Here is a 14,177-nt window from a genome sequence, read left to right as displayed (position 1 = left end):
GCGTCAGGCTTGTCTCCAGCTAAGGATTCATTGCTCTGCCTGGGTCAGCGGAGTCAACTCACTCGCTCCGGAGAGCAGTACACCCAGCACCGCGACTCCCCAGGAACTAGTTCTTTGAGACATTAGTGTTGTAAAGTTGGGAGAAGGGACTGGAAAGCAGTGCTGGCCGGAAAGCAGAATCCAGCAACCTTTTACTGCTCTGTTCATGGTTTTTTTGGGGGGCAGGGGGGAAGGAGGGAGGTGTGTCTCCTAGCCAACGCCATCTCCACTGTACCTAATACCCCTAGAGCATGCCAACTCCTATTCCCAATGCCCAACGCTATAATCAGTCAGTTCCCTAACAATGTCCTGCCCCAGACTTCTGTGTTCATTACCCACACAATGTCCTATACACACACGCCAAATCCTTGGCTAAAAAGACAATAGAAAGCTTCAAATTTATGCTCAGTAAGAACACATTCCTTTGGCAAAGATACTGGAACAATAAGCAGGACTTCGGAGTACATTGAAAAGGTTCCATTTGGTAAAACACATTCCTTCTGCGGCTGTTATTCTAACAAGGTACTTACAAAAATGAGTCATAAGAGGCAGCCAAAAATCGACCCACGCCCAGTAAATGCACCAGCACCAGGTGGCAGCGTGGAACTGTTTATTCACAGACAAGAGACTTGGCATACACAGCTACAGTGCAAGTCTGAATATTTAATACAGTTATAATCTTGTATATACAGAAAGAGAATTGTAATTAACTAAGCAGCCCTGTGTAATAATTGATACGGCTGTTTTTCTGGCTCAGGTGACTTTTGCTTATCTTTTTCTAACTATGCTCTTCCTTTTTGCTTTGATGTTTTAAAACCCCAGATTCACAATGTAGCATAGCAAAGACACGGACACCACCTCCTAGCTCAGAGACGCCATGCAGGTCCCTGGGAGGACATTTCATTTTGATTTTAGAATGCAAGGAATTTGGAAGGCCAAAAACCACCCCTGAAAGAAATGATACAATTTAGTTCAAAGCGTAAGTTGGGAATCACCCCATTTCAGTCAGTTGGGTGGGGGGGGGGGCCACCGGTGGCATCTGGGGGGCTGCAGTGCTTTCATACGCAGTGGAAGGTGCTGGATGTGCATGGGGGTTTACATTTTACATGCTGTTGAGTTGTATCCTCACCAGTCTGCTGGCAGACTCAGGGCAGGATCATTCTGATGGGGGCATGCCACAGGGGGCCTCGTGTCCTCTCAGCTCCCCAGAGGGGCCCATGCCCCTCAGCTCTGATCGTTTGCCTACCCTTCAGAAACAGATCTCCCAGAAACTCCACTCTGATAGTCGGCTTGGGTCCCCCAGGACTAGCTGCTATTCTGCTTCCCTTACAGGCGCCAAACTCCAAGCCTAGCCAGAGGGCAGAGGATGAGAACCAACATCTGCCTTGTGGAGCCGAGAGCAGAATTTTGCCTTTCGGACTCAATCCTGCTTGTGCTGCACTCCCTCAGGTCCCCTTGACGTCCCAGAGAACCGAGCATGCTCAGGAGGTCACAGGATCAGTACAAGCAGAACCTGGAGAGAGGAAGAGACTCCGGCAGCATTTAGCTCAGAACTGCTCCAGTTGGCGGGGGACTATGCTAACAACCTGGGACTTTGGCTGGACCGGGTACTAACCAGACACAAAAATCCTGCCAACAGCTCTAGTACCCCTCTGCCGTGTTTAATAATATGGGAGCTGATGTGTGTTACTCATTTGCCCCTCATTCATGCTTCCCAGGGCTACTCTAGCTTTCCCACGCCCACTCCGTCTGGAACGATTAGGGCTGGTAGCTAAGCAGAGGGCAGGTGTAGAAATAACAGCACTTACAATGGTGCTTAGGGAGCTGTCGCGCCAAGGAGTTTGGAGTGTGCCACTTGGAGTTTGCCAAACTCAATGAGCAAAGGCCAAGCTGGCTCTGCAGCCCTGGGGGCTAGCGGGGTCATGCAGGTCAGATTCAGTCTTAATGCAAGGGAACGAGCAAGGGAATGAGACGTGCTCATGCTGTCATGACATACACTCGGGGCTACTGTTCACACCCATCCAGTTTACAGGAGGCTGCTGCAGAACAGCTGGATTTGCTTTGCAAGGAACCTCACCTAAGTGACACCTTAGGCCACTGGCCTGCCCTGAGCTGCTCAGGAGTGGCTGGATCCCAGGATTTGCTTACGGCGTTAGGGAATGCTGTGGCAGAGACAAGGGACGGTTTGTGCAGAGCTCAGGACTACTGGCCAAAGCCAGTCCTGCCGTGTCAGGTCTACCTCCAGTTGGGAGTTCCTCTGTTCTCAGCCCACCTGGGAGCCTGGCCTGGCCTCCCCTGGCTGCTGGCTGGGAACAGGCCATGCTAAGGCCGCAGGAGCCAGGGCAGGACAGAAGGGGTGTGAATCTCAGTGCTGAACCAGCCAGCAGGCGTCTCGGTACCCACTTTGGGAGGAGGGAGACATGCAAGAGGGGTGGGGAAGAGCAGGGAGGGTGGCAGGATCGCTGCAGTGGGGGAGCGTTTCTTCCTGTACGGAGGAAACTTTGTTAACCCAGTAACATGCCTGAACCACTGCCCACACAGCTGGAATCCAAATTGTTATGCTTACACCTGGAAGCAGCCGTAAGGCCTTTGTAGCAGCCTTATTGCAGCTAACGAACCAGGAGGGGAGTGACCGTGAGGAGTAAACGTGACCCTGTGCCCTCCTGACCTGAGCTTTTTGCCAAAGCATGTGGTTTGCAAGATGGAAAGTCTGGGGATAGTTAACTTTTGCGCTGTGAAATGCAGCCAGTTAACTGATGGGCAAGCAAGGAGGAAAATGCCACACTTAGCGTCTGCCGAGCAGGTTTTGGTGAATGGGCTGTTTCATACTAACAATTTGGGTATAAAAAGAGGACGAAATCTGGGCTCGGTGGACACTTGAACCACCGCTCGAGTTTCCCCTGCAGACAGAAGGCTGATCACTGGCTGACTAATCCACGCGAGACCTCCTCAAGACCCTGGGTAAATATGAATCTGGGGGTAATTTGGGGTGCTCTGCTAACCTGTTGCAGGCATGTGGAAGTGCTGGAGATGAAATAAAGTAGAAGCTTTGAGTGAAAGCATTTTTGTTTGCCTGCTTGCATCAACTCTCTATCAGCCAGTTGGCCGTGTCTCCATTGATTTATTTCCTGCCACCCCCTTACAGGAAGTAACGTTACCAAGAGCTTTGGGTTCAGCAAAACCCTGGGTAACACTCCCAGGGCCCCACGGGTACAAACAGCCTCTGAATGCTACCAGGCTAAACCTCACGAGTCAGATTCTCTGGGGGCGACACTCCCTGCAAGCCGGTCCCTCTGGTGACAGTGGCATTATATGAACTAAGAACTGGGCTCTGCATGGCACAACCCCACAAAGACTGTCCTGCCCCCGTTTATAACTCCACCCCAGGTAGTTCACACTTCTGCACAGTACCTGTCTCTGTGGCAATGCCTTTGGGATCTTTATTCCCTGCTTTTCTCAGCGAGTTGACACTCGCCAATGGCATTTGTTTCTCTAATCAGTTTGTTATTAGTTCTCATGATGCACGAGCACATTGCGGGACCCCTGGGCTGCCAGCACTGCTGGGGCCCTTTTAAACCTGAACCTAGGATCATTTGCATTGGACTCTTTGATGACATACTGTGGATATTATCATTTTATTAGCATTAGATTCTTTCTGTTTCTGGCAGACCCTACATTTTGATGCTCAGCCAGTGTCCCAAAAACACCAGGATGTAAACTCAACCTGGAACCCCCCCCATTCCATTAAGCTGCCCCAGGTTGGATTCCTTGGTTTGGTGCAGAAGTTGACCCTTTGAAATGGACACAAAATTTAAACATGTATTGAGAGCGAGGGGAGAATGGCTGTTCGCATCACGCAGAATTCCAGCCTGTGACGTGGATCACTGGGATTTTACCCCAGGAAATTCCATTGTTCAGAAAGGGAGCAGACTTTCTGTGCTCTGCTTCTTCTGGGCTAGAATAGAGTATTTTATGGGGCACTTGCTATAAAATAGGGAATGAGGAAATTCTATCTGTGACCAGATGGCTCCTGTTAGCCCAGCGAGATGGAGGGACTCAGCAGTGCCAGGCCACAAGGCCCCTGGTTTAAGTTTTACCCCGAGTCACTTGTAGGACTGTTGCCCAGAGGGTGTTTGCTGCTGGCTGGGAGGTGCAAGAGTGGCTGGCACAGCTCCATGATACAGACACAACAAATGCAATTGTAACCACAAGCTGGTCATGTACCTCAGATCTGGAGGGTCTTACCTTTTGCTGGTAGATTGCTAAGATGATTAAAGCAACAAATAGGGGCGATAACCCAATGCCACCTGTGCCATGTGCTTTATGAAAGAAACAAAGGGACTTCTCCTGCATCCTTCATAGGAATAGTTTTGCCATTGAATGCAATGGGAGCTGGATTGGGCCTTATGAGAACAAGGCAGAACTCCCAGTGAAAACACTAGAGGGCTGCCAGGCTCAGGCCTGATAGGGTATTATGCACCCCCCTCCCAGGGGTGTCTGCATGGGCTGCAAGAGGGAATTAATGCTGCATTGGAATCAGGGCCGGCTCTAGGCACCAGCAAAACAAGCAGATGCTTGGGGCGGCACATTTCTAGGGGCGGCATTCCGGCGCCGGCCATGCTGCCCCTAGAAACGTGGCCCCGGCTGCCCCCGCTCGCCCCTGCTCCACCTCCGCCTGCTCCCCTGAGCGCGCCGCCGCTCGGCTTCTCCCCCCTCCCTCTCAGGCTTGCCGTGCCAAACAGCTGTTTGGCGCGGCAAGCCTAGGAGGGAGGGAGGAGAAGCCGAGCGGCGGCGTGTTCGGGGGAGGCGGCGTCGGTGGAGCGGAGGCGAGCTGGGTTGGGGAGCGGTTCCTCTACCCCCCCCACCCGTTACTTCCTGTGCTCCCCTCCCCACCCTCGCTCACCTCCGCTCCGCCTGCTCCCCTGAACGCGCTGCCTCTCCCTCGCCTGAGAGGGAGGGGGGAGAAGCGGAGTGGTGGCGTGTTTAGGGGAGCAGGCGGAGCAGAGGTGAGCTAGGGTGGGGGGTTATGGGGGGGGAGCTGCAGGAAGCAATGGGGGGGGGGAATGCGGTACACCCGGGGGAGGAGGCGGGGCCGAGGATTTGGGGAAGAGGCGGAGTTGGGGCAGAGCCAGGGGCGGAGGGGGCACAAAAAAAAGCAGGGGAGGCCAAAAATTTTTTTGCTTGGGGCGTCAAAAATCCTAGAGCCAGCCCTGACTGGAATAGCAGCTGACCTTCTGTTCACACCTGCCCAGGGTCACGAGTGCTTTGCTAAAGGCTGGGTCACTCACACGCTGACAGCAGGCGAAGTGGCCCTGGTAGGTTAGATACACCAGGCATTTTTCTCTCTCCCAACAGCAGCTGTTCTTTTGGTTGTACTAGAACTTCCAGGATAAATCAGAAACACCAGGCTGGGGCTATTCTTACAGCCGGGCCTCCCGCCTATGAAGTGTATCACCAGCTGGACATGCCACACCTAGGGCTGGAGTCCCCACTGCTTTGCGTGATGGCCACCAGCTGAGAATCTGAATCACGGACCTGCAGGAGCTGGAGCTTAAAGCCAAGTCTCTGTAATTGGAGGCTGTCACAATTCACAATTAACATGGCTACCACTCTGAAACAATTCATAGAGTGTTGCTGGCCTGTGGTATACAGGCTGGCAGACTAGATGACTTGGGGACCCCTTCTGGCCTTAAACTCTATGACTGGGGAGAAACCTGGAACCCACCAAGGGGAACCTGGAACCCACACTCATCTGTGGGCTACGTATGCTCTTTGTGCTCTCACGTGCACCTGTGCACTGTGGGTGTAGAATGCCACCTCTGGTGGGTGTGAGAGGAGACTGCTGGGTTGGTAGCATTTGGCACCCACGTTCAGCACATGTGGATGACTGCACTGAGGTGTGAAATGCTTCTACCTCCTGGGAGCAGAGTGTTCTGAGCTGGCACCTAGGGAGATTTCCCATTCACACCACATGATCTGCCAGAAGATTAAGCAAATAACTTTACTGCTGGTAGGCTTCTCACCATGGTAATGTCTATTTAAATCGCTCTGACCTGACATCACGCAGTGGAGTGAGCGTAGGTGTCTGGGTTTCATCTTCAGACGTTTAAAGGACCATGAGATTGGACGTGCACGAAAATATTTCCTAGCTAGCAGTGGTGATAAGAGACAAATTGCCAGCCTGGGAGGCTGACATCCTCCACCCAGCCCCATGTCTAGTTATAATGTGGCTGGGGCAGTGCAAGCTGCCAAACACATCACCTTGCCCATGGGCTTGGATTTCAACCCAGTGGCATCCCTGCTAGAAGTGAGGGGGAGCTCAGGAGCCAAGGGCCATTTGGTTGTTGGCTGCTCTGCGGGGACAGCCAACGGGGAGGCTGACCAGTGCCCATTATGCTGTGGGGGTACCTACACGCAGGGGTTGTTTTGGGGACATAGACACGTGTCTTGATAGGAACTGCAGTGAGGCCATCCAACTCCACGCGACAGAATTAGGCCAGTGCCGCCGGTTAGTGCAACTGCTCTAAGACTAAGATGAGTCCACCACCAACCACAGCCTTAAAGAGGCCCGGCTGGGGCCAGGAGGGCTGAAATTAGAGCTCATGGGTGTGGCTGGCAGGCATGGGTGTACACTCTGCCCGCCCTCTGCTCTCCCTGACTGCTGTATTGCTGTGCCTAGGCAGGGAGAGTGGAGCACACGGCTTGTCTAGAGGTGTTGTGGGACTTTGGCAGAGATTTGGATCCAGCCGTCCCGCACTGATCCCCAGAGGACCTGTGGATGGCCTGGCTCCACTGACCCCTCTCAGAGCACAGAAGATCCCCCCATTTCTCCACACTGCCATCCCCCAAAGGGCCCGTAGTTCAGTGGCTGGACACAGCTCAATCTAGAGTCCCTCAGTGCCTTGCCATGAATTCAACACCAGGTGAGTGCCAGAGAACAGTAAACGTCCCTTGTCCTCCATTCCCTGTTCCCCCCAGTCCGGATCAGGCTCAGCACTGCCGTCTCTGCAGCGCTCCCAGCCCCCCGGGCCAGGCCAAGGTGAGTTCTGCCCCCTGCAGGTCATCACACGACACTGGACTTCAGGCCAGCCCGACATCAAGTATCTTGGTAGCCACTTCTTTATCCGCTGGCGCGGGCACGGGTGTGCTCCCCTCCCCATCATTCTTCGAAGGTGGTACATTCAGGGGCGGAGCGTCACAGCTGGAAAGGCTGATTGGCTGGCAGCGATGTGACATCATTGTGGAAAGTCACACTGTGCGGGGAGAGGGATAAACTACTCCCAGGAAGGACAGCCTGGTGCAGCCGGGAAACGCCTGCAGGAGGAGGGAGACGACCGCACTGTACAAGCCACGCGAGAGGGGAGGCTGCAGACGCACTGGGGAGGGAGCGGCAGGGGTGTGGGAGTGAGGATTCCTCGTCCGTCCGCGCGCCGGCTGCTGTTCGGAGCGGGCAGCAGAGGATCAGTTATTGTTCACAATCCACCAGGAGGCTGGGAAAGCAAACGGGGAAAGAGCATGAGCCACGAAGAGCTAAAGGGGGCCCTCATCTATATTGTTGAGTGCACAGGGAAAAGACAGGGAGAGCAGGGTTCTACCCCAGAGACTTCCCCATGGCCCTGGGCAGGCGGCTGAGTCTGTCTGGGCCTCAGTCCCCCTTCTAGAGAATGGGTCTACTATCCAGGGGTTGCAGGGATTGATTCACTAAGTGCTTTGAGAGCCTCAGGCGCTCAGTGCGGGGTAAGTCGGCTGTGGGGCAGGTGGGAGCCCCTCTGCTCACTCACCCCAGGACGAACTGCCCCCAGGCTCGCAGCCATGGGATTCTCATACCCCTCCCTGCCCTGGCACAGCACCAAGGCTACAGTCCGCCCTGAGGTTTTACACTGGCTAAACGGCACAGAAGTCACGGCGAGTTTTGCCTGTGCAAGGATGTGAGCATCAAGCCTAGCAGCATTTCCAACCCCCTGGGTTGTTCCCCCGCCCCACTAAACAAGACAGAAAATATTGGGACTAAATGTACTTAACACCTTGAGCCGGAGTCCAGCCCGAGCTCTGAGCCCTGCCCAGCACAGGGGCCTCTTCAGTTCATTTTGCCTGGCTGTGTCAGCTCGATACACAGGCAGGGCCCCTTTTAGCTCAGCGACAGCCCCTCCCTGCCAAAAACAGGAGATGTGCAAAAGGCAACCTCTCCCTCCAAAGTGGTGCTGGGTGCCCCCAGCAGAGCCAGGCAGAGGGCACCTGCTGCCCTCCTCTCCCCCGGGTCAGTTCTGGCGATGGCCCCGCTGGACATTAGCTTCCTGTTTTGCTGCTGACTCTTGCTAGGACAGCTCCTAATCACCGCTCAGCTGTGCCTTCCCCATAGGTCAGCAGGACGCACTGTGCAATGCAGTCGCAAGGGACACAGCTGGGAGACAGGGGCTGCATCAGCAGGACTGGAGCAAGGAGGAGGAACATGACAATGGGGTAGAGAATATAATCCAGATTAGCCACACGCTGAGCTCAGATCCCGGTGGGGCTCTGGCGCGATGGTGGACCTGGGCTGGTTTTTGTTTTACCTACCCCTGCTTAAGGCTGGCTGAGGCAGTGGCAGATTTAGAGTTAGTGGGGCCCTGTGCTCAGCTTCATTTTTGCCCCCCTTTGCCCGCCCCCCTCCAGGGGGAGCATTCTCTTTTATCCCCCCCCCACCACCCTTTTTCATTCTTTTTTTCTCTATTCTCCTCTTGGGACTCAGAGTTGGGGTGCGGGGTCTGGGTGGGAGTTAGGGTGCAGGATGGGGCTCAGGGTTGGGGTGCAGAGTCTGGGAGGGAGCTACAGTGTGGAAGCAGGCTGGGGGTTGGGATGCAGGGGTGAGAGTAAGGGTGCAGAAGCAGGCTGGGGGTGGGGTCTAGGTGAGAGGGTGTGGGAGGGGGTTCAGGGCTGGGGGTGAGGGGTCTGGGTGGGAGTTAGGGTGCAAGAGGGGCTCAGGGCTGGGGCAGGCAGGGGATTGGGGTGAGAAGTGCTTACCTGGCACAGCTCTGGTTTGGTGCGGGCAGTGCAGGTGGCTCCGCGTGCCCCCTGCAGCTCCCACTGGCCACAATTCTTGGAGTCACTGCCCCCCCACCAGGCAGGGCTGGAATGCAGGGGCTTTAGGGGCTGCAGCCCAGGGCCCCGGGCTAAGGGGGTCCTGGGCTGCAACCCCTAAAGCCCACCCCCTTTCTGACTCCAGCTCTGTGAGCACAGAGAGAAGCAGCGGTTTCCCCTTCAAAGCGCCGCTTCTCTCTGGCTGGCTACGCGGCCGCCCTGTGCTCCTCCTGAGTTCTCTGGCCTGAGCTCGCGGTGCTCCCGCCACCCACACCTCCCGCCTGCTCCCCTGCCCCCTGCAGTCTGGCCCCATGGAGAAGCCCCCACGCAGGGGGCGGGTCGGTGCTGAGCTGCCCAAGCGTCCAGCCCTCGGGCCCCCTGTTGTTGGAGAGCCCCGTGCCAGGACACCCTGTGTTTAATGGTAAACCCGACCCTGGTCTGAAGTTCTCCCTCAGTGCCCTTGCAATCAGGAAGACCATATTTCCAGAAGGCCTGAGGCCTGGGCTCCCTGCTAAATCTGCATTAAGGTGCCTTACAATGAAATTTTGGCACAAATCTGAGCACTTGCCCCTCTGCCGACCTGCCTTGTGCTCCTCACACAGAACTGGGGCAGGAAAATGGGACCACAATTTCTGTCCACAAATGGGAATGAGGCCTGAGCTACCCATTCGGGCCACATCTTGGAATATAGGGCAGGGGCAGGGCTGGGAGTTCAATGCAGCAATTTAAGACAAGAGCCAGGTTGCTGGCAGAAGGGTCTCGCACCTGAGTAGAGATTTGTGACCCAGGAAAGGCTGATAGGGCCATCAGAAAGCTGACCAAAAATACACCAGAGATGAAGGCAAACAGCATCGCAGCGTGTAGCATGCTTATCGCCTCTTGTAATAGTAACAGCTATTAATAAATCATTTGCATCACTGTGGTAGCTCTTTATACATTCATAGCTCTTTACAAGCCTTAACTAATTCATTAATCCTGCTTGTCTTTCTCTCTCTCTCTTGCCTGCTTCCTAACTGTTTACAGAATAAATTTTGCAAGAGCTGGGGTGTTAGCCTCAATATTCTGGCCAAATTAATATTTGAACAGTTACATTCTGTCTCCCTAAATTCCTTCTGCAGCTAAGTTTACATCCTCACTTCCTGTTTTTAACTGTTGGATAGTGTGCTCTGTGCTGTTAAACAGCTACCGTGTTCCGCCGCAGAGCTGGCTGCATTGCAGTGGTGGGTGAATGGATTCCTACAGTACTATATGGGTGTATGCAGTATATAATGACGTCACTGGGCGTTATTCCTGAGTAAAGGCGGCAGGATGGAATCCATAGTTTGCAATTCCCGTTAGCAGCTCATCTCAATATGTTTGGGCAGAAGAGTACCCCACCTGGGAAGAGCATGGTGGTCACAAGCTCTGGAGACTTCAGCACGTCAATGATGGCCCACTGGAACGTCTTGCTGTAGCTGGACTGCAAGTGACTGCAAAGAAATACGGAGAGTTAGGACAATGTCAAAGCCAGTATGATTGTGTCAGAGCCAGCCTGCACATTGCTATACAGGGGTGGGGCAGAGCTTTTGTGTGGGTGTGCAAGAGAGGAAGAGTGTGCGCAGACACTTGCCACCCTTGTGCGCACCCACGAGAGGACCGGGGCAGGGGGCAGTCCTTGCACTCCCCAGAGCAGAACACCTTCTGTCACAAATGTGCTGATAACGCACCCATCCACACATGACAGTGGTTAGCACATCATTCAAAATGTCAGTGCCCCCTTGTGGTCATTTGATCCTGCTGCCCTGTGCAGATAGGTGTAAATAACTAGACAGGTCAAATCAGGGAGGCGGTAACCACCGGTAGGTGCAGGAAGAAGTGGAAAAGGGTGAGCATCCTGAATAGAAATCCCATCTTGTTTCTTTCACAAGAATTGCACTTGGATGCATTCTTCCTCAGTCTGGACACCTTCAGCAATGAATTGCAATTAGCCTCAAACCTTCTCCATGAAGTCACGTCCTGCCAGAACTCATAGAGAATGAAGCAGGCCTCGCTCGTCAGCTTGCGGGAAGACACGCTGCAGGGGCAATAATGAATGCTTTCAGTACGTCAGCTTCTTGAAAACCGGGGCGGGGGCGGGGGGGAAGCCAGTTTGGGTTCACGCAAATGTTCCAACGGTTTCAAAATGTTTTGTTTCACTTTTGACCTTTTTGTTTTAAAAATGTTTATTTTACTGTAATTAGCTTAAAATTTGAAAGAAAAAGTTGTTTGGAACGGGAAACCAGGAGTTTTTCGTTTGGAAAATGTCAAAAAGGGCCGTTTCAATTCTTTACAAACTTTTTTTTCAAAAATGTTTTCGGTCAAGAGCTGAACACATTGGTGCAGGGAACTGGAACGGAAGGGTTAGCAACACTTAGCATATATATAGCTCTTTACATGGTCAAAGCACTGTATGGACACATTAACTCATTCATGCTCACAGTGATTGGTCCCATTTTACAGAGGAAGAAAGTGAGGCAGAAAGCTGGAGGGAGGTGTTCAAGGTCACACCATAAGAGAGTAGCAGAGCCAAGATGAGACCCCAGGCCCTACTGTTTGCCCACCCCACACTCATACCTCTAACCTACACCAGATTCCAGAGTGGAAAGTGCCTGACATTTTCACACCATGGGGGGAGGGGGGAAGAGAGAGAGCACATACAGATTGTGAAATGCCTGAAGGAGAATTTCCCAGTCAACTCTAATGTAATTCTTTTGACCAGGAAAGGAACATAGACCCAATTGCCCTAACGCACACCCTGCGGAGCAAAGGTAACAATTACTGCAATCAAAAGAACAAACCAAACAGCAGAATCCAAGACAATGCAATTAACTCCGAGCTGTGCTGGAGCGCATCACAGCTGTTGTGTTCGCAGAGTTACTGACTCACTGGGCCCTCGGAAGACACTTTGTGAAAGGCATCAGAGAAACTTTCCTTCTAGGCTAATCTAACTAGAGCGGCTCACCATTTTTCATGCGGCCAGCCTTCCTGCAGAAAAACACGGTTTCATTGAAACCAATCTTTTTCATGTGGAAATGACAATTCTGAGGAGAAATTACAACGTTCCTCCACAGCAAATCCCATATGTTTTATTTAAATAGAAAATCCGAAGTGACATTTTAAATGGACACAAAATGAGAATTTTCTATTCCCAACCCGTTCGACACTTCCTGCAGGAAAACTGACATCTTTCAGCTGAACCGCATTTGGAGACTTGCCACAGACAGCCCAGGGAGCCTGGGGCAGAATCAGACAGCACCCCCAGCTCTGGGTCATTGCTGCCTTGTTTTTTTGAATTCAGCTCTTTTGGACTGCTGGGGTGAGGGACGTGCCTTTGGCTTAGACAGAGGCCTTCAGCCTCAGGGGCTCTCAGCCAGACACGTTTCACCGGCACTACTGACCCTTTAAAACCAAAGGGGAATGGTGGACACAGTACTGAAATGTGATTGATGTACCCCACCTGACCCTTCCTCCCTTTATCTCTCATCTCATGCTATGCCATTGTAACATGCCACGGTCACTTACAGCACACCCCGCAGCCACGATCCAAGCCAGGACTTTCAGCACCAAAGCCACAGGCCTCCTTAGCGAGGAGAGAGTAGCAGGCTGTTATAGGTGCTGGGAGCACCCGCTAGAGGGAGAAGGGGTGACACAATGCCATCGGAGGTGTGGCTGCACTTTGCGTGGGCATTCCTGTGCCAGCTTTAATCTAGCCAGCACAGCTAAAAATAGCAGTGAAGACAGTGACGTGGAACCCGAGCGTGCACAGAGCCCGGGGGACGCACTCATATTGCTAGCCCACGCTAGGATCTGGCTGCCACTTGTTCTGAGTCACGCGAGGTAGATTAAAGCTAGCACCGGTAGGCGTACCCGAGCGGCAGTCACACCTCTGACTCAGGAGCGGCGGAAGCACCCTGAAAGTGGGGGGGGGGGGCACGGGCGCCTGAACTGACGCCCCGCCCCCATGCCATCTCTTCCCCCGAGGCCCCACCCCCCCATCCGCTCCTCTCTGCCCCCACTTTTAAAGTGGGAGGGCCATGGCTCCCTGGCCCCCCTGTTACGGAGCCCCCACTCTGACTACCATGTAGACAAACCCTCGGCCAAAATGTTATGCCAGTATAATAACACTCCATCCTTCCACAGCTCCTGCCAGCTGAGGCTCTCGAGTGATTATTGTGACTATTTTACAGAAAAGGACACTGAGAGGCAACCAGGTTAACTAACTTGCCTATGCAGCAAGCCAGTGACAGCGAAGAATCAGATCCAGGTCTCCCGATTCTCAGCTCCCTGCTGTGACCACCAGGCCACGCTACCCATCATGCCCATAGCTCCCCATTCATACCTCTGTGGTCTGGTCAATGAATTCATCACCCATATACCACGCTCCATAAAAGACACTTCTTTCAGCTCTAGCACTAAGGGCCAGATTTTCAAAGTTATTGAGGTGCTTAAATGGGATTTTCAAAGGTGCTTAAGCAGTTTCGATGCCTGGGCCCAGGTCTGCAAAGGTATTTAGGTGCCTAACTTCCATTGACTTGAATGGGAATGCAATGCCTCCCTTCCTTAGATGTTTTGTTAATCCCACCGGTGCTGATCAGCATCTTTAGGTACCTAAACCCCTTTAAAAATCTGGCCCCAATTCCCCAATGGGAGCAGCTGTGGGGGGCACCTCCTTTGTTGCTTGGCAAAAGGGAAGAATTTACCCAATTTCTTCTTTCAAGGGAAAAAGAGAATTACGATATTGGGAGGAGGGGACTGGGTATCAAGACTCCTGGGTCTTTTTCAGCTCTGCCACTGACTTGTGGGGTAAGATTTTGGTCAAGTTATTTAGCTTCTCCGTTTCCAGTCTGTAAGAGGAATAATAATAATTCACAGCAATACTTCCCTATATGACATAGGGATCTAGTGTTGTAGCATTTCCCTACTGCTCAGCTGTGTTGCAAGGATGGATGAGTTAACGTCTGCCTGGTGTCTCTGCAGTGCTGTACAGGTGCTAACCGTCATTATTTAGAGCACTTCCTTCATGTGTTGTGGGATTCCTGAACGCTTGTACAGTGCGGATGTAA

At 53.0% G+C, this 14,177-nt stretch overlaps 1 protein-coding gene across 2 annotated transcripts in view; it reads right to left on the bottom strand.

Annotated features, from left to right (window-relative positions):
- Window positions 1-618: 618 nt before the first annotated feature.
- The window catches only part of NECAB3 (N-terminal EF-hand calcium binding protein 3), a 109,662-nt gene continuing 96,103 nt past the window's right edge, over window positions 619-14,177 (bottom strand). For both annotated transcript variants that reach the window (XM_037877249.2, XM_043526765.1), the window contains exons 11-13: window positions 11,072-11,149; window positions 10,474-10,565; window positions 619-7,529 (exon numbers count right to left, since the gene is read on the bottom strand). In XM_037877249.2, the coding sequence (XP_037733177.1) occupies window positions 7,501-7,529; window positions 10,474-10,565; window positions 11,072-11,149 (199 nt within the window). In that variant the 3' untranslated portion in view covers window positions 619-7,500. The remainder of the gene's footprint in view (window positions 7,530-10,473; window positions 10,566-11,071; window positions 11,150-14,177) is intronic.

This window comes from Chelonia mydas, chromosome 13 (genome assembly GCF_015237465.2).
Source record: "Chelonia mydas isolate rCheMyd1 chromosome 13, rCheMyd1.pri.v2, whole genome shotgun sequence".
Classification (NCBI taxonomy): domain Eukaryota; kingdom Metazoa; phylum Chordata; order Testudines; family Cheloniidae; genus Chelonia; species Chelonia mydas.
The sequence above is the reverse complement of the archived record's forward strand: the minus strand, read 5'-3'. Positions and strand labels throughout refer to the sequence as shown.